The sequence below is a fragment of the Nansenia antarctica genome (assembly GCF_963989245.1).
Source record: "Nansenia antarctica genome assembly, chromosome: 8".
NCBI classification, from domain to species: domain Eukaryota; kingdom Metazoa; phylum Chordata; class Actinopteri; order Argentiniformes; family Microstomatidae; genus Nansenia; species Nansenia antarctica.
The window spans coordinates 18,571,836-18,591,748 of NC_137678.1; the positions used below are offsets into that span (position 1 = coordinate 18,571,836).

The 19,913-nt window shown below is 48.7% G+C and overlaps 1 protein-coding gene across 1 annotated transcript; it reads right to left on the bottom strand.

Annotated features, from left to right (window-relative positions):
• Positions 1–5,012: 5,012 nt before the first annotated feature.
• On the bottom strand, positions 5,013–18,370 carry LOC308163978 (interleukin-1 receptor-associated kinase 3-like; the record flags this gene model as incomplete). Its single annotated transcript, XM_080538146.1, has 12 exons — positions 5,013–5,137; positions 5,709–6,127; positions 6,341–6,432; positions 7,134–7,301; positions 8,387–8,446; positions 8,961–9,159; positions 9,606–9,724; positions 10,697–10,811; positions 12,346–12,410; positions 14,207–14,358; positions 17,061–17,243; positions 18,268–18,370. 12 exons carry the CDS (start codon positions 18,368–18,370, stop codon positions 5,013–5,015), a joined length of 1,800 nt encoding a protein of 599 aa, XP_080394272.1.
• Between the last annotated feature and the right edge of the window lie 1,543 nt (positions 18,371–19,913).

Genomic DNA, 19,913 nt, shown 5'->3' on the forward strand with positions numbered 1-19,913 from the left:
ATACATTAAAGAACCATATATGTGTACTACTGAGCATTAACATGTGAACACGGAAGATATGATGACTAGTTGCCTAAGTATTGTAATGGTGCAAAAAGTCAAACGTCAAAAGTCAAAAGTCAATAGCCTTTATTGGAACTGTGAGGGCAAAACCATAACAAAGTAGTGATTCAATATTTCCTGAAAAAACACACACATACACACAATCTACATCAGCATCAGAGTTACCAATAAGCTTTGTTCAGCCGCAAAAGCAGCAGGTTCTCAAAATTCTTTGAGCCAATGCATGCTCTTTTTGGCCTGAAGATCAGCCCTGCGACACTAAACAGTCTTTCACAGGCTGCTGAGGCAGGGAGTCCCGTATTAAGTTTGAGTGATAGCTGGCACACAGCTGGGAAGGTCTTCAGTACCTCTACTGTGTCTCCTGGGCACCCCAGGTACGCATCCAACTGCTGGGACGTTTCAAGAGGGCCGGTCTTCTTCAAGGAGGAAAAGAAGTCCTCTTCCTCAGACGATTGGGAGCCCTCACTGAAGTGTTTCTCGTCCTGACAGTCCAAGTGGCTTCTGATATAGTGAAGGCCTGTGGAATAAAAAACAAAAATCATGACAATTTAGACTATATGGCAGTATTGTAACTGTGTATTGGATAGTGTTGTGTGTGTGTGTGTCATTAAATGTAATTTCAAACTAATTTCACTGTCTTCATAGAAATTACACATATTAAGCGGAAGTGAGACACTTACCAAGTTTGAGGATATTTTCGTCACTTGTCCAACAGGTCTTAAATTTGGGAACTAGAATGGCTGCGGCTATCAGTTCTGGATCTGCAAGCATCTCTCCGAAGCGTTTCTCAAGGCCTGAAAGAAGTGCAGCAATCAAAGGCTCACAGAACTTGGAGGCGACTTGAAGGTGCTGTAGCTTGGTCCTTAGCAGAGTTATGGTGGGGACCAACCATCCCATCTGCACACTGGTTTCTCCCTGAAGAACATCCAGTGCCTTTGCAACTGGGCTCATTGTCTTCGCATATTCTGCAAGAAATGCAAGTTCCACTGGAGTAAACCTGTACAAAGAAGAAGAGAAAAACACAACATGGAACATTAAGTCTACTTGATGTAGCACCTTCAACTGGAGGAACTGATCATTAAAAAGGAAAAATATTGTCATCTGAGACTTTTAGAAATGAAGTTGTGTTGCTACAAATCACATTCATAGTAAATATGGGGACTGCATATTGGCATAGTGCATACGTGTTCTACAGTATTCCAAGTATAAAACTGTGACTTAATCTATTGTTAATCACTTCATTAACTGTAAGGCAGAAAAACAAGCACTTACTTGGGTGTATCTAGTTCACTGCAGACAGCTGCAAGGGCTCCCTCGCCTTGTTCTCGTGTTATTCTCACTATTCTTTCTACGGCTGAGAAGAGTGAATTCCACCTTGTAGCAACAGGCCTTACGAGTTGGAGTTTGCAGTGGTCTTCAATTACTTCAGATGCGGTGGTTGATCTTGAACTTTTATTCCACAGGCTAGAGCATTTGGCAAATGTGGACCTTGACACGCGCTTGTACAGTGGGTTGACCTCTGCTTTTGAAGCATCAACTGTGGACACTAAATTGAGGAGGTGGCAGGCGCAGCGATGGTGCTTGGGTAGCTGGTATTCTAAGTAGTCATCTTCTTCCAACAGGGCTCCGGCATCAACAAATTCAACACCCTCAAGGCTTTCCTCTTCTTCATCGTTATCATCATTTTGGCCACAATCATCCTCTTCTCCATCACCCTCTCCTACAGGTTCAGCATTGTTGTTCTCGTCAGTCTGCCCATAAACTCTGAAGGCTTTCAGGAAGTTTGATCCGTTGTCAGTTGTAGTGCGAACAATCTTCTCTCTGACATTGAATTCTGTGTGAATATCATTTAGGGCACCAGCCAGGGCAGAAAAGGTATGTGACCCTTTAAGTTGCTTGCATGCCAGGGCAGCACAGGATCTCTGCATGGTCTGGGGGTTAAACCAGTGCGCAGTGACACCAATGAAACCGCGACGGTGTGCCGTCCAGCAGTCTGTTGTTGTTGCTATGAACTCAATTTCACTAAGGGCAGCTTTCAGTTTTCTTTTCATTTCAACAGAGGCCTTTGTGACTTTGTTAACAACAGTATTACGCGTCATGACATTCGTATTTGGCTGAAGATGTTGCACAAGCTCAATGAAGCCCTGTTGCTGAACAATGTGTGGTGGGTGCAAGCCTTGGACAATGAATTTGAGGACTACTTCATCCACACTTGCCTGGGACACTCTTCGAGCCTCCCACAGCTTGGTTTGTTTGGAGGGTGGGGTCAAAGAACCTTCAGTGGATGACTTCCTTTTGAGGGCTGTTGAAGAAAGTTGCGTGTACCTCTCTAGACGAGTGGGGTGTTTCTTCTGTGGAGAAAATGAATGCACAGGCACAGATTGAGATTCATATTATTTCTCTCAAACCACAAGCTGAGACTATCTAGGACTTCCGCTGTATTAAATGTCACGCTGGAAGTTCATGAATGGAGGTCAGACTACAAGTTAGGGAGCAGTTTCACTGGTCTATGCAATTATGTTGAGCAGACCAGAATATTGCCACTTAAAGCTGTTTTAGGACCACAAGCAGCTGCTGGCATGACTGAAAAGTAACATTATTGTTAATGGCACACACCGCGCACATTTCTTCTCCCGTGGGAACATAATTAACTCTTTACAGCAACAAACACGGTAAAACTCCGACCTCAACACATGAAGGATTACAAATGAAACATTGAATCATAGCCTACTGCTAGCAAGCAAACCATGGGATGTTCTTAGCCATAGCAAACATTGCAAATTTACCATTAGTACGTTACTAGGTTACTACAAAATGTCGACTGATAATAACAAACTTTCAGCTTACCTCAATATGCTTTTTCAAATTAGACGGTGAGTTTTTGAAGGCCATTAGCTCGTGGTACTTGGGTGCGCAGAGCTTGCAGCGCATTCGAAAGGAGTTGTTTTTGCATCCAACCATTTCAAAAAATTCTTCCAGGTACGGCCAGGGATGGAGAAGGGTTGGCTGATCTTCCTGGCTATCAACCTGGTTGATGCTGGTGCTTGGTTGGGACATTTCGCTGTTATTTTGAGTCTCTGGCACGGTCACGGACATCTTTGGCTACATACATCTGCTTTCCTTGCTGGAGTGTGATTTGTGTCATGTGCAGCAGATGGAATGCATCTCGTACAAACCAATAGGGTGTCGGAATGGTATAATGTTTATACTTCTTGTCACAGCTCCGCCCCTGGCTCATCAGACGTCGATCAGTGAACGATTAAGAGCGCCCCTGGCTCATCAGACATCAATCAGTGGACGATTAAGAGCGCCCCTGGCTCATCAGACGTCGATCAGTGAACGATTAAGAGCGCCCCTGGCTCATCAGACGTCGATCAGTGAACGATTAAGAGCGCCCTTGGCTCATCAGACATCAATCAGTGGACGATTAAGAGCGCCCCTGGCTCATCAGACGTCGATCAGTGAACGATTAAGAGCGCCCCTGGCTCATCAGACGTCGATCAGTGAACGATTAAGAGCGCCCCTGGCTCATCAGACGTCGATCAGTGAATGATTAAGAGCGCCCCTGGCTCATCAGACGTCGATCAGTGAACGATTAAGAGCGCCCCTGGCTCATCAGACATCAATCAGTGGACGATTAAGAGCGCCCCTGGCTCATCAGACGTCGATCAGTGAACGATTAAGAGCGCCCCTGGCTCATCAGACGTCGATCAGTGAACGATTAAGAGCGCCCCTGGCTCATCAGACATCAATCAGTGGACGATTAAGAGCGCCCCTGGCTCATCAGACGTCGATCAGTGGACGATTAAGAACGTCTGATGAGCCAGGGGCGGAGCTGTGACACTTCTCATCCAACCACAATCAAATTCACTCTATCCGGATGGCGCGACTTATCTGGATAGGTTTTTTTTGTGTGTGTTTTTTTTAACGATGAAAAGCTGTAATGAAAACAAGCTGAAATGCAATAGGAGTAACGAGGCTATTTTTAAAATGTAAGGAGTAGAAAGTACAGATAATTGCGTGAAAATGTAAGGAGTAGAAGTAAAAAGTCGGCTGAAAAATAATTACTCCAGTAAAGTATAGATACACAAAATTTCTACTTAAGTAAGGTAACGAAGTATTTGTACTTCGTTACTTGACACCTCTGGTTAGGGTGAATCTAGTGTAAGGGTTAGGGTTAAGGTGAATGTAGTATAAGGGTTAGGGTTGTAAGGGTTAGGGTTAAGGTGAATGTAGTGTAAGGGTTAGGGTTAAGGTGAATGTAGTGTAAGGGTTAGGGTTGTAAGGGTTAGGGTGGTAAGATAGTAACCACCTGGTTATAGATATCTCATGTATGCTGGATTGAAAGGGTTGACATGAGCACAGAAATGAGCACATTTTGAATAGTTATTAATAAGTTAATATAATAGTTGGTTTTGGAATCAGTCTGGCATTTTAATGCTGATAGCCTGTTGTATAAAAGCAATAATCCACTCCAGTTCATATGACATGTTTCTCATGGCTGTCACGTGGTCATAGACACCAGACCTGTCTTGTGAATAAGGGGACTTTATTTAAAAAAGGATTCAAATATCAAGGCAACATAATCAAAATTATACAGAAAATAATTGTTAAAAACTAAAACATTTTGTGTTTACCAGAGTTAGTACCAGCTTTGATCATTGTGGTCACAGTACAGATTCTACCTCCAAAAATGCTTTTAAATATTCCTAATAAATTAAATCAAACCTGAATCTTACTCTTCAGAATGGGCACCCCTCTTATAAATAGTAGATATATATATATAATGGTCAAGAGTCAAATAATAAATACAATTTTTAAAAAGCATATTTGTTGGCGTAATAAACAATAATATCAAAAGAGAAAAAAGGCATCTCTGTGACCAGAGAGTGAGGTACTGAGAGCAGAGGCGGATATGACAACTTCCTTCCTGTCTGCCTCGGTTCCTCTCAGTCGTGCGTCATAGAAAGGAGCTCCTCAGATTGGATGAGGCCGCTGTTGTACAGGTCGATCTTGTGCCTCAGTCGCTGCTTAGCGGGGTTCTCCTCCACGCTCTGGGGAGGGTAGCTGCTGCCTGGACACACACAGTTACATTTGAACCATTTTAAACCACTTTAACGCTTTTATCCAATGAGACTTACAATGACAGATGACAGGGACTGTCTCCCTGGAGTAACTTAGGGCTGAGGGCCTTACTCAAGGACACACTAGTGGTGGTGTTCCCAGGTCTTACTCAAGGACACACTAGTGGTGGTGTTTCCAGGTCTTACTCAAGGACACACTAGTGGTGGTGTTCCCAGGTCTTACCCAAGGACACACTAGTGGTGGTGTTCCCAGGTCTTACTCAAGGACACACTAGTGGTGGTGTTCCCAGGTCTTACTCAAGGACACACTAGTGGTGGTGTTCCCAGGTCTTACTCAAGGACACACTAGTGGTGGTGTTCCCAGGTCTTACTCAAGGACACACTAGTGGTGGTGTTCCCAGGTCTTACTCAAGGGCACACTAGTGGTGGTGTTCCCAGGTCATACTCAAGGGCACACTAGTGGTGGTGTTCCCAGGTGGGACTAACAACAACAACAAAAACAGCCGTCCTCCGATTTCTACCTCTGCCGGCCTCCCCCCCTGACACAAACGTAATACTCGCCTTGTGGGAGGAGCTCTGGAGGGCACGCCGTGAACCCATTCGCCCGGCAATCTTCACAGCCCCGCCCCCCCGCCTCCGCTGAGCAGCTGCACTGCACGGGCCAGCTGCCATACAGGTCCATTGAGTCTGTCAGGCTCCGCCCCTCTGTCTGCTGACTCCGCCCCTCTGTCTGCAGGCTCCACCCATCTGTCTGTAGGCTCCGCCCCCCCACCACCGCCCCTGCCTCCTGACGGGATGCGGGGCTGCAACGCTGTCCGCCGTTCAGGAAGGTCACCTCTGATTGGCTGCACTCGCAGGGCCCTGGCTGGGCGGGGGCTTGGGCTGGGGGGGGGGCGGGGGCAGGGCCCTGGTCCTCCACGGTGCAGCTGTGCAGCTCATCATCCTCCACGGGTATACTGGGGGTGAGGCTGGAGCTGGGGCTGGGGTTAGGGGGGCTGGGGTTGGGGAGGCTGAGGCTGGGGTTGGGGCTGGGGCTGGGATGTAGAGGGCTGGGGGTGGGGTTGGGGCTGGGGGTGAGGCTGGAGCTGGGGCTGGGGTTAGGGGGGCTGGGGTTGGGGAGGCTGGGGCTGGGGGTGAGGCTGGGGCTGGGGTTGGGGCTGGGGGTGAGGCTGGGGCTGGGGTTGGGGCTATGCTGTGCCCCACCAGGGGCTGTCTGGTCCAGGGTGTGAGGCTGGTCTTCAGGGGAGCAGGGCAGAGGGAGGAGCTGGCTTAACACCTGTAAAACCTGGGGGACAGGTGGAGGAGAAAACAACACACAGGAGAGGAGAGGAGGAGAGGGGAGGGGGAGAGGAGAGGGATAGGGAGGGATAGAGGAGAGGAGAGGGGGGGAGGAGAGGGATAGGGAGGGATAGAGGAGAGGAGAGGGACAGGGAGGGGGAGAGGAGAGGAGGAGAGGGACAGAGGAGACACGATTAAAAATAAAAGACACACAAAACATTAAATCATAATAACGCAACATATTATCACAACATATTTCTCAATAAGTCCACGAATAAAGTGGTTGTAAATGACTGGAGAGCAATACAAAAATTAGCTGCAACGTTTGCAGGAAAAGTGCTCTACAAATAAACAATATTATTATGATTATGATTATGATTATTATTAGATTAGATTAGATTAGATTCACTTTATTGTCATTACATAGTACAAGACAATGCAACAGAATGATTGTGAGTCTAACCAGAAGTTATTGCAATTATATTGCAGTGATAAGTAGCAGTATTTACAGCATCTATACAGTAAAGTGCAAATGGTACAATGTCATACGATGGTGACTGGATGTATATGTGCAGTGGTATATATACATTTAGATTATTATTATTATTATTATTATTATTATTAATAATAATAATAATAATAATAATAATAATAATAATATACGGGCCAAGGGTTCCCATTGAAACTAAGATGTTCTGGTCCACTCACGGCGGCCATGTTGGGTCTGCTGTGGGGGCGTGTGGCGGTGCAGTCCAGCGCCAGGCGGAGCAGGCAGAGGGGGGCGGGGGCGGGCCACACCCCGGCCCTCTGGTCCAGGAAACGCAGGCAGGAATCCACGCTGCCGCTGTTCTCCACCTCCTCACTCAGGACCTCTCTCTGGGGGGGAGGGGGAGACAGAGGGGGAGAGAGAGAGACAGAGGGACAGACAGAGGGAGAGAGACAGAGAGAGACAGAGAGAGAGAGGGACAGACAGAGAGAGAGAGAGAGACAGACAGAGAGAGAGAGAGAGAGGGAGAGAGAGAGAGAGACAGTTAAACACATTACCAGTTAAACACGTTGCTAGTTAAACACATCGCTAGTTAAACACATCACTAGTTAAACACATTACTAGTTAAACACATCTCCGTGAATCATCACGCAAATTTTCGTCAATAATTAGTTACACAAATCTGAATCACAAGTTAGGAGTCACCCTGTGAGTGAACCTGGAGTTAGGAGTCACCCTGTGAGTGAACCTGGAGTCAGGAGTCACCCTGTGAGTGAACCTGGAGTCAGGAGTCACCCTGTGAGTGAACCTGGAGTCAGGAGTCACCCTGTGAGTGAACCTGGAGTCAGGAGTCACCCTGTGAGTGAACCTGGAGTCAGGAGTCACCCTGTGAGTGAACCTGGAGTTAGGAGTCACCCTGTGAGTGAACCTGGAGTCAGGAGTCACCCTGTGAGTGAATCTGGAGTCAGGAGTCACCCTGTGAGTGAATCTGGAGTCAGGAGTCACCCTGTGAGTGAATCTGGAGTCAGGAGTCACCCTGTGAGTGAATCTGGAGTCAGGAGTCACCCTGTGAGTGAACCTGGAGTCAGGAGTCACCCTGTGAGTGAACCTGGAGTCAGGAGTCACCCTGTGAGTGAACCTGGAGTTAGGAGTCACCCTGTGAGTGAAGCTGGAGTCAGGAGTCACCCTGTGAGTGAACCTGGAGTCAGGAGTCACCCTGTGAGTGAACCTGGAGTCAGGAGTCACCCTGTGAGTGAACCTGGAGTCAGGGGTCACCCTGTGAGTGAACCTGGAGTCAGGAGTCACCCTGTGTGTGAACCTGGAGTTAGGAGTCACCCTGTGAGTGAACCTGGAGTCAGGAGTCACCCTGTGAGTGAACCTGGAGTCAGGAGTCACCCTGTGAGTGAACCTGGAGTCAGGAGTCACCCTGTGAGTGAACCTAGAGTCAGGAGTCACCCTGTGAGTGCAGTCTTACCAGCAGGGTGCGTTTAGGCCCCTCCACCACCTGACGTCCTGTTAGAGTCTCCATGATGACCTGAGAACACACAGACGCTTTTTACACTACAAAGAAATTTATACTCATAATATAATTTTCCATGACCATGATCTATGTATAGATGTCACATTACAACAATGTGAATAATGGAATATTACTTAAAATAATACAGTGTCTATTTTATGTTTCTTGGCCCTTAGAAAAACATTGGAATGCTTACATTTATAATTGGGTGTGTCTGGACCCCTAATTTGCATATTTCCAAGAAGGGGCTCCCTGAAAATGAGTTTTACCATAACTTTTACCTTTTTCTTTTTCAATATTGACCCATTTAGAATGTTGGTGAGCATGTGGGAGGGACAGACTTCCTGAATTTAAAGGCAGTTACAATTTGAATTTGAATTCACCTCAAGACCCAACTGCCAAAGCGTTCAGGAACACTCACCACCACTCACCTAGAGTGCCTCAGCTGTCTTTACGTGGTATCTGCCTAGCAACAACACTCTGATTGGCTACACAACGAAGAGTCATCATTCTATGCCTCTGGACTCACCACGCCCAGGCTGTACACGTCCAGGCTGACAGACAGCTTGCCGTCGCGGATGTACTCCTCCGGCAGGTATCCCAGGGTGCCCCGGGAGGGCGTATCCATGGTGATGGTGCAGCTGCGGCTGACGGCGTGCGGCCTGAGGCGTGCGCCCTGGAAGTCTGACAGTTTGGGCTGCAGGGCCGCATCCAACAGGATGTTACAACTACAGAGGGGGGAGGGGGGAGGGAGGGGGAGGGGGGAGAGAGGGAGGGGGGAAGGGGGAGAGAGAGGTGGAGAAAGAGAGAGAGGGAGAGACGAGAAGGAGAGAGAAAGAGGGGAAGGGGAGGGGAGAGAGAGGGGGAGAAACAAATACCTTTTTGAAACTGATACTATGGTACTTTTGGGGGGGGGGGGGCGGTTCGACAGTTTACAAGTTAACAATCACTTCCCCCAGCACTATTCTGAACGGGAGAAGCTGAGCTACTGCACGACCAGTGGAGGTAGACACCCTGGCCTCCCCCAGCCTCCCCCGGCCTCCCCTGGCCTCCACCAGCCTCCCCTGGCCTCCACCAGCCTCCCCAGGCCTCCCCCAGCCTCCACCAGCCTCCCCCAGCCTCCCCTGGCCTCCCCTGGCCTCCACCAGCCTCCCCCAGCCTCCCTGTACCATACCTAGTGATGTTGCCACAGATGACAGTGCAGGGGGGGGCCGTGTGGAGGTGGTGGACGGCCTTCGCTGTCCCCTTGATGATGTCTACACGCTGCTGCCACGACAGGGGGGGGTCAATGTCCTGGAGGGGAGGGGAGAGGAGGAGAGGAGAGGAGGAGAGGTGAGGCAGAGGAGAGGGAGAGAGGAGAGGAAGAGGGGAGAGAGGGAGGAGAGGAGGAGAGGAGAGGGAGAGGGGAGAGAGGGAGGAGAGAGGAGAGGAGAGCAAGAGAGGAGAGGAGAGGAAGAGAGGAGAGGAGAGGAAGAGGGGAGAGGAAGATAGGTGAGGCAGAGGAGAGGAGAGAGGAGAGGAGAGAGGAGAGAGGAGAGAGGAGAGAGGAGAGGAGAGGAAGAGAGGAGAGGGACAGAGGAGAGGAATAGAGGAGAGAGGAGAGGAGAGGAGAGAGGGAGAGAGGAGAGGAGAGGAAGGGAGGGACAGAGAAGGGGAGAGCGGAGAGCGGAGAGGGAGAGAGGAGAGGAAGAGAGAGGAGAGGAAGAGAGGAGAGGAAGGGAGGGACAGAGAAGGGGAGAGAGGAGAGAGGAGAGGAAGAGAGGAGAGGAGAGGAAGGGAGGGATAGAGATGGGGAGAGAGGAGAGAGGAGAGAGGAGAGGAAGAGAGATGAGACGAAGAGAGGAGAGGAAGGGAGGGACAGGGAGGATAGGTTGATGGCAGGAGTCTAGCCAGGGATGAGGCCTTAGTGAGCCTCACACTTCAGACATGTTGTGGTTACGCACCGTGACGACGGTCGCCACGGTTATTGAGCCAACATCCCATGATGCAAAGGTCTACTTCCCTGTACGGTGACACACACACACATGTTTAACAATGAAGTGAAATAGTGTTCACCACAAGGCAGAAGTTAGCATTAGTGTTAGTGTGTATGTGTGTGTGTGTGTGTGTGTGTGTGTGTGTTACCTGGTCATGTAGTCTGTGTGTGTGTGTGTGTTACCTGGTCATGTAGTCTGTGTGACAGTGATCCGTGGGGCAGGTAGGGGTACACCAGACAGTGTGTGTGTGTGTGTGTGTGTGTGTGTGTGTGTGTGTGTGTGTGTGTACCTGGTCATGTAGTCTGTGTGACAGTGACCCGTGGGGCAGGTAGGGGTACACCAGACAGTGGCGCTCTCCTTCAGAGAAGAACCCCAGCAGGTCCAGGATGTTGGGGTGCTGGTAGCTGCAACACACACACACGCGTCGGTGGTCAGTAAACAGGAGGCCAGGGGAGGCTGGGGGAGGAAGTAGAAATCAGAGGACGGGCTCACTGTGATGCATGGAACGGAATGAGGAATGGTGTCAAAGGTGTGTGTGTGTTTGATACCCTCCCTCATTCCATTCCATGCGTCACACTGAGCCCGTCCTCCGATTGTCTCTCTCTCTCTCTCACCCATCCTTCCTGTCATCCCTCCTCTCTCACCCATCCTTCCTGTCATCCCTCCTCTCTCTCACCTATCCTTCCTGTCATCCCTCCTCTCTCTCTCTCACCCATCCTTCCTGTCATCCCCCCGTCTCTCTCTCTCACCCATCCTTCCTGTCATCCCTTCTCTCTCTCACTCTCTCTCTCTCTCTCTCTCTCTCACACCCATCCTTCCTGTCATCCCTCCTCTCTCTCTCTCACCCATCCTTCCTGTCAATCTCTACTGTCTCTATCCCAATGAAGCAGAAATGCCCTAAAAAAAATGTTCTACCTCCAGCCCCCTCCTCTTACTTACAGGCACGTGAGAATATAAACTACAAACTTGGATATGGGAACAAATCTGTGACACGGTCTGGTGAAAGGGGGACCAAGTCGGCAACCAATCAAAATGTTCTGACTTTTATTTTGAAACACGGAACTATGTTTCAACGTTGTTGAGAATCACAACACAAACACGCTAGTCGAGCCAAAATACTGCAACAACGCAATGGATTGGGTGAGTAATCCCCCCACTGCTACCTAGTTAACAACAACACTACTTTACATTGTTAGCAGGCTCACAAAACAAGCTGTGTTAGTTGACTAGCGATGTGTGTCAATGATTCTCAACAACGCTGAAATGTATTCACACTATTTTTCTAAATAAAAGTCTGGACATTAAATCAGCTGCCGACTTGTTCCCCTTTTCTCCAGACTGTGTCACATATTATGGTCTTATGGACTTCAGAGTCACAGTGAGTCCATCTAAAATGGTGAGGAGGGAGAGAGGGGGGGGGAGTGAGGGAGAGAGAGAGGAGGAGAGAGACAGAGAGAGGAGGGTAGAGAGGGAGAGGGAGAGAGACAGAGAGAGGAGGGGAAAGAGGGAGGGGGGGAGAGACAGAGAGAGGAGGGGAGAGAGGGAGAGAGAGAGAGAGAGAGGAGGGGAGAGAGGGAGGGAGGGATGGAGAGAGGGAGGGGGGAGAGACAGAGAGAGGAGGGGAGAGAGGGAGAGAGACAGAGAGAGGAGGGGAGAGAGGGACGGAGAGAGGGAGAGGGAGAGAGAGAGAGAGACAGAGAGAGGAGGGGAGAGAGGGAGGGAGGGATGGAGAGGGAGGGGGGGAGAGACAGAGAGAGGAGGGGAGAGAGGGAGAGGGAGAGAGAGAGAGAGAGAGAGACAGAGAGAGAGAGACATTGAGAGAGAGGGAGAGAGAGGGAGAGAGAGAGAGAGAGGAGGGGAGAGAGAGTAGTGGTTACACATGGGTCTGTGACATTCGTGTGCTCAGTGAGTATTCAGTGGCTGAGTTCCCAGACGTACAGGTGGTGGACTTCCATCTCTCTTCTGAACCGGTCCCACAAGTCCCTCCATGACGCCTTCTTCACCTGAGGGAACGACCACAGAACATAAACAAAATGTCCGCTTGTCTTCCTCTACACCGAGCCAGTTATTTTAGAAAAAAACTAATACAAATACTATTCAGAGTTCTCCGTTATCGAGGGAGAGAGTACTGGAGTATCTGTTTATAGAGGGAGAGAGTACTAGAGTATCTGTTTATAGAGGGAGAGAGTACTAGAGTATCTGTTTATAGAGGGAGCGAGTAAGTATCTGTTTATAGAGGGAGAGAGAACTAGAGTATCTGTTTATAGAGAGAGGGAGTACTAGAGTATCTGTTTATAGAGAGAGGGAGTACTAGAGTATCTGTTTATAGAGGGAGAGAGTACTAGAGTATCTGTTTATAGAGGGAGAGAGTACTAGAGTATCTGTTTATAGAGAGAGAGAGTACTAGAGTATCTGTTTATAGAGAGAGGGAGTACTAGAGTATCTGTTTATAGAGGGAGAGAGTACTAGAGTATCTGTTTATAGAGAGAGGGAGTACTAGAGTATCTGTTTATAGAGGGAGAGAGTACTAGAGTATCTGTTTATAGAGAGAGGGAGTACTAGAGTATCTGTTTATAGAGAGAGGGAGAACTAGAGTATCTGTTTATAGAGAGAGGGAGTACTAGAGTATCTGTTTATAGAGAGAGGGAGTACTAGAGTATCTGTTTATAGAGAGAGGGAGAACTAGAGTATCTGTTTATAGAGAGAGGGAGTACTAGAGTATCTGTTTATAGAGAGAGGGAGAACTAGAGTATCTGTTTATAGAGAGAGGGAGTACTAGAGTATCTGTTTATAGAGAGAGGGAGAACTAGAGTATCTGTTTATAGAGGGAGGGAGTACTAGAGTATCTGTTTATAGAGGGAGAGAGTACTAGAGTATCTGTTTATAGAGGGAGGGAGTACTAGAGTATCTGTTTATAGAGAGAGAGAGTACTAGAGTATCTGTTTATAGAGAGAGGGAGTACTAGAGTATCTGTTTATAGAGGGAGAGAGTACTAGAGTATCTGTTTATAGAGAGAGAGAGTACTAGAGTATCTGTTTATAGAGGGAGAGAGTACTAGAGTATCTGTTTATAGAGAGAGGGAGAACTAGAGTATCTGTTTATAGAGGGAGGGAGTACTAGAGTATCTGTTTATAGAGAGAGGGAGAACTAGAGTATCTGTTTATAGAGGGAGGGAGTACTAGAGTATCTGTTTATAGAGAGAGGGAGTACTAGAGTATCTGTTTATAGAGAGAGGGAGTACTAGAGTATCTGTTTATAGAGAGAGGGAGTACTAGAGTATCTGTTTATAGAGAGAGAGAGTACTAGAGTATCTGTTTATAGAGAGAGGGAGTACTAGAGTATCTGTTTATAGAGGGAGAGAGTACTAGAGTATCTGTTTATAGAGAGAGAGAGTACTAGAGTATCTGTTTATAGAGAGAGGGAGTACTAGAGTATCTGTTTATAGAGAGAGAGAGTACTAGAGTATCTGTTTATAGAGAGAGGGAGTACTAGAGTATCTGTTTATAGAGAGAGAGAGTACTAGAGTATCTGTTTATAGAGAGAGAGAGTACTAGAGTATCTGTTTATAGAGAGAGGGAGTACTAGAGTATCTGTTTATAGAGGGAGAGAGTACTAGAGTATCTGTTTATAGAGAGAGGGAGAACTAGAGTATCTGTTTATAGAGGGAGGGAGTACTAGAGTATCTGTTTATAGAGAGAGGGAGTACTAGAGTATCTGTTTATAGAGGGAGCGAGTACTAGAGTATCTGTTTATAGAGAGAGGGAGTACTAGAGTATCTGTTTATAGAGAGAGGGAGTACCTGTTTGAAGAGCTTGACAGCAAAGGTTTCGGATCCCTTCACTCCTTTGTAAACTTCTGAAAAGCTGCCTTCAGAAATCTTCATATCCTGGTGAAAATGTCTGGTTCCTTCTACGACATCAGAGTATGTGATCACAGGCTTGTGGTTTCTACCTGTAATGAAAAATTGGGAATATTTTTAAGATGAAGTAAAAAAGAAGAAAAAAAGAAAAAGAAAGCTTAGATAGTGAGTTGGACTGGTGATCAGAAGGTCAAATCCGACTTGGGAACACCACCACTAGTGCGCCCTTGAGTAAGTCAAAGTCAAAGAAGAAATCGGACACTTTCCAGAAGTTTCAGTTCAGTTAGTGAAGGGTATTCCTCCTGATTATAATACGTCGTGTAAATACTCATCGATTTCAGTTCATCATGTAAACAACCGCGCGCGTATCGCAATAAACACTGAACCTTAAAAACAGTGGACATTTAAGTACAGGATATAAAGTACAGGATATAAAGTACAGGATATAAAGTACAGGATATGAAGTACCGTGGTCACTTGGGAGGTGATTGGGTTGAATCCCAGCAGTGTGAAGGGACTCACTGTCAGCCGAGGAAGACTGTGAAGAAGATGACATCATCACAACATTAGACGCAAGTACGTAACATCAAGTCCCTCACTGTCTCTTACCAGGGGAAGTGATCGCTTGAAACAATAACAGTTGTCCCAGGGGGGTATTCCATCAACACGGCTGAGGAGCAATCCAGGCTTATTTTTGACAAAATCAAAATGAGACCAGATTTTTTGATAAGTCTTGGGGGAAACTTATCAAAACAAAATAAGCCAGGATTTTCCTTTAGCGACGTTGATGGAATACCCCCCCAGGACTTGTAGCAACATCGTGGTCCTACCGTGGGTGGGGGGGGGCATTGTGCCTTTTGGGGTCCTTCACTGGGGGGGTCTGTAAGTGTAAGAACAGCAGCTCAGTCGTAGCGTTATATGAGAGAGAGAGAGGAGGGGAGAGAGAGAGAGGGGGAGAGAGAGAGAGAGGAGGGGAGAGAGGAGGGGGAGAGAGAGAGGAGGGGAGAGAGGAGGGGGAGAGAGAGAGAGGAGGGGAGAGAGGAGGGGGAGAGAGAGAGAGGAGGGGAGAGAGGAGGTGGAGAGAGAGAGAGGAGGGGAGAGAGGAGGGGGAGAGAGAGAGGAGGGGAGAGAGGGGGGGGGGAGAGAGAGGAGGGGAGAGAGGAGGGGGGGAGAGAGAGAGGAGGGGAGAGAGGAGGGGGGGAGAGAGAGGAGGGGAGAGAGGAGGGGGAGAGAGAGAGGAGGGCAGAGAGGAGGGGGAGAGAGAGAGAGGAGGGGAGAGAGGAGGGGGAGAGAGAGAGAGGAGGGGAGAGAGGAGGGGGGAGAGAGGAGGGGGAGAGAGAGAGAGGAGGGGAGAGAGGAGGGGGAGAGAGAGAGAGGAGGGGAGAGAGGAGGGGGGGAGAGAGAGGAGGGGAGAGAGGAGGGGGAGAGAGAGAGGAGGGGAGAGAGGAGGGGGAGAGAGAGAGAGGAGGGGAGAGAGGAGGGGGAGAGAGAGAGAGGAGGGGAGAGAGGAGGGGGAGAGAGAGAGAGGAGGGGGAGAGAGAGAGAGGAGGGGAGAGAGGAGGGGGGGAGAGAGGAGGGGGAGAGAGAGAGAGGAGGGGAGAGAGGAGGGGGGGAGAGAGAGAGGAGGGGAGAGAGGAGGAGGAGGGGGAGAGAGAGAGAGGAGGGGAGAGAGGAGGGGGGGAGAGAGAGGAGGGGAGAGAGGGGGGGGGAGAGAGGGGGAGCTCCAACTGTGTGGTTGGTGTTTTGTTGACACCAAAGCGTGTTCAGTAAAAGAGGAAGCCAGCGGCTTTACAGAAGTGAAATCTGTCTGAGTCAGAGTGTGTCCATTTTTAAATCACCAATGAAGACTCACTTGTTGGACCTGCTTTAATTAGAACGTTAGTTGTCTTTTTAATAAACGCTTATAACATCAGTTTTGTTTTTAACTTACAAAAGAAACAGTAACAAATCCTGTACTACAGTTAGACCTCTGTCATCTCATACTGTGCAGATAGAATACAGAGTGTTATACAACAGTTAGTTCCGACCAAGTCATTTGATTGGACAAGAGGCATTCCATGAGTGCCGATATACAGTATAACAGCACTGGGACTTTTAACTATGTGTATCACTCCGAAATGACCGTTAGCTAGCCTGCAGATGTTTGTGTTCAGGTTACTAGGCAACAGTCCAGTTGCGGAACTATTTTTTGTTGACGGAGTCAAAATAAATGATTAAATAGACAAACAAATCATAATCTGTTGTCACTCATTACTGTTAACTAATAAATTGCGCTGTAGAACTGTTGTATAAAAGCAATATCACACTCGAGGTCGTGCTGTTATACTGATTATTAGCACGGCTGTGATTGTCTTCCTACTCGGCCTGCGACCTCGTACCTACGACCGAATCACAGCCGTGCTGATATTCAGTATAACAGCACGACCTCAAGTGTGATATTGCTTAAGTGTAGAATAGATAGACAACAACAGACAGTTGTGGTATGCATATCGGTAATACACTCTGGCAGCGTTCGTAAAGTCACTCTGAGGGCGCCGGAACGCACACTGGGTTCAATGTCATAAAGGGACCCAAGTCATCTGATTGGACAAGAGGCCTCTCTCCCGCTCTCTCCCTCTCTCTCCCCCTCCCCTCCCCCGCCCCCCCGCCCCACTAATACGTGCCACAGCCTTACCGTGAGGCTGAAACAGCTGCAGGGCATTGTCTGTCCCTCTCTCTCTCCCTCTCTCCCTCCCTCTCTCTCCCCCTCTCTCCCCCTCCTCTCCCCCTCCCTCTCCCCCCCCCCCCCCCTTACCGTGAGGCTGAAACAGCTGCAGGGCCCTGTAGTGTCCCATGTCTCCCAGGACGAGGACCAGGTCCCCCACCGTGGCGTTCCTCTGGGCCCAGGACCACAGCAGCTCCCGGGTGGGGCTCCGGCCTGCCGCCTCCAGCCTCTCCGTGCCACGCACCTCCAGCCAGCTGGGCACGATGTGAGCCGCTGGGAGAGGGAGGGAGGAGGGGGAGAGAGAGGAGGGGGAGAGTGAGGAGGGGGAGAGAGAGGAGTGGGAGAGAGAGGAGGGGGAGAGGGGAGAGAGAAGGGAGAGAGAGGGGGAGAGAGAGGAGAGAGAGGGAGTGAGGAGAGAGAAGGGAGAGAGAGGGGCAGAGACGGGGGGAGGAGGAGAGAAAGAGAGGGGGAGGGGGAGAGAGGAGACAGGAGGGGAGAGAGAGACAGAGAGAGGAAGGGAGAGAGAGAGAGAGAGGAGGGGAGAGAGAGAGGAGGGGAGAGGGTGAGGGAGGGAGATAAGGAGAGGGAGAGAGGGGGAGAGTGAGGGGAAGGAGGGGGAGAAAGGGGGAGAGAAGAGGAGGAAAGAGGGGGGAGGGGGAGGGAGAGGGGGAGAAAGAGGGGGAGAGAGGAGGAGGGAGAGAGGAGGGGGAGAGGGAGGGAGGGAGAGAGAGGGGGAGAGACAGAGAGGGGGAGAGAGTAGTGGTTACGCATGGTTCTGGGACATTTGTGTGCTCAGTGAGTATACACTATACAGTGGCTGCGTTCGTAAAAATACGCTCTGGAAATCCGATCAGCACTCATGGAACGCCTCTCCTTCTAATCAGATTACTTGGTCCCTCTATGATATTGAACCCAGCGTGCGCTCCGGCGCTCCCAGAGCGAATTTACGAACGCAGCCAAAGAAACCAACAGAGATATACAATCTCAACACACTCACTCACACACTCACTCACACACACACACACACACACACACACACACACACACACACACGGCACGGCAAGGCAAGGCAAGGCAAGGCAAGTTTATTTGTATAGCACATTTCATACAACAGGGGCAATTCAAGGTGCTTTACATACATTATTTAAAAATACAGCAAGAGCAGCAGGGAGGGAGGAAGGGACACACACACACACACACACACACACACACACACACACACACACACACCTAACTGGTCAACTCTGTCTTCAACTTGACAAAACTCACAAAAATGAATAGAAGTGTGTATTCTCACCTAACCCTCGCCATCCAAGACTGTCATCGCCTGTGTCGATTATCTTACAGAACGTCTCTATCAGAGACGGAGAGACGTCGTATAAGTACATAGATGAGTCCATCTGCAGCTAGGTAATAATAATGTCACTGTCAGACAACACGGAGGCAGACCCGGTCTCTGGCGGAGCATTGCTGCATTCTGGAAATACCCACGTTTAGGCTGCGTTCGTAAATTTGCTCTGAGAGCGTCGGAGCGCACACTGGGTTCGACGTAATAAAGAGACCAAGTAATCTGATTGGACAAGAGGCATTCCATGAGTGTTGATCAGATTTCCCGAGCGATTTTACGAACGCAGCCTCAGTATGGTTACGCCCCCCAGTCAAAGTTGTGACGATCGACGGAAAAACGACCAAAAAACAAGTTTCCTTGCCTGATTAATCATGTATGTGCTTTAATTCACGCAGCCATACGTGTGGAAATCGTAGCAGTAACAAACCACTGTATTTAATTAATAAATAACATGAACAATAACTAATATTACTTATATAACCCCAAATCTAACATTGTATTACTTATATCCAGCCCATCCCTATTATAACCCCAAACAGGGCTGGACTGGGACAAAAATTAGGCCCTGCCATGTGGCTCAGACCGGCCCAACACAATCGGTCCGACACCGCCGATCAACATGCTGGCAGTCTGTTGAATATACCATTTGTAAACCCCCCTATTCATAGCTTTCATGTGACGTCACAGCATAGTGGAAACGCCCACCTGACGGGCAAAAGGCACTTTTTGCGGGCAAAACCCACGGGCAAAACCCACTTTTTGCGGGTTAATAACTTTGATTTCCCGTGGGTTAGGAAAATAATTCCAACGTGTCCGGAAAGAGGAGGAGCCAGGGAATCCAAAAGTTTTTGAATGGAGTCGATCCTCCACTCCTATCACAGTGGACACAGCAAGGAGCGAATTAGCGGTAGAACTCCCGAACGCCCGGTTGATCGAGTTTCGTATTAAAAGTATATGTTCTCGGGGTGTCAGCGCGGTGTGTAAGGGCTCAAAATGACCGTATACTGATGGTGAATTTAGAGAAATTAAAACTGTGTTTGTAGCACCTCCATAGCCGGTGTTATTCACGGTCAAAGCCGGTCAAGGAGGCACCCTTTGCGGCTTAATAACTTTGATTCTCCGGGGGTTACGGTAAAAATTCCAACGTGTTCGGAAAGAGGAGAAACCAGGGAATCGAAAAGTTTTTGAATGGAGTCGATCCTCCACTCCTATCACCGTGGACACAGCAATGAGCGAATTCCCGGGTAGAAATATCCCCTCGACCCGCTGTCAGCGGGAGTTCCGTCCAGCAGCGGTAGAACTCCCGAACGCCCGGTTGATCGAGTTTCGTATTAAACGTATATGTATACAACAACCTGTAGCGAATACCCTGGCAATCTAACAATTATATTAGAGTGTATAATGCATAAACTGGGCATAGTCATGGTCTTTGCTTGGCTGGCTGGTTGGCTGCATTAACCTGTTGTTGTTACTTGTATGTTCATTACGTTACTTCAAATGAATGCCCCCTAAGTCAAATCCATCAACTGAAGATAACTCGTGAGTTTAGAATGAGAAGGTTCTATCTCCGTTTAGAATGATAAGGTTCTATCTCC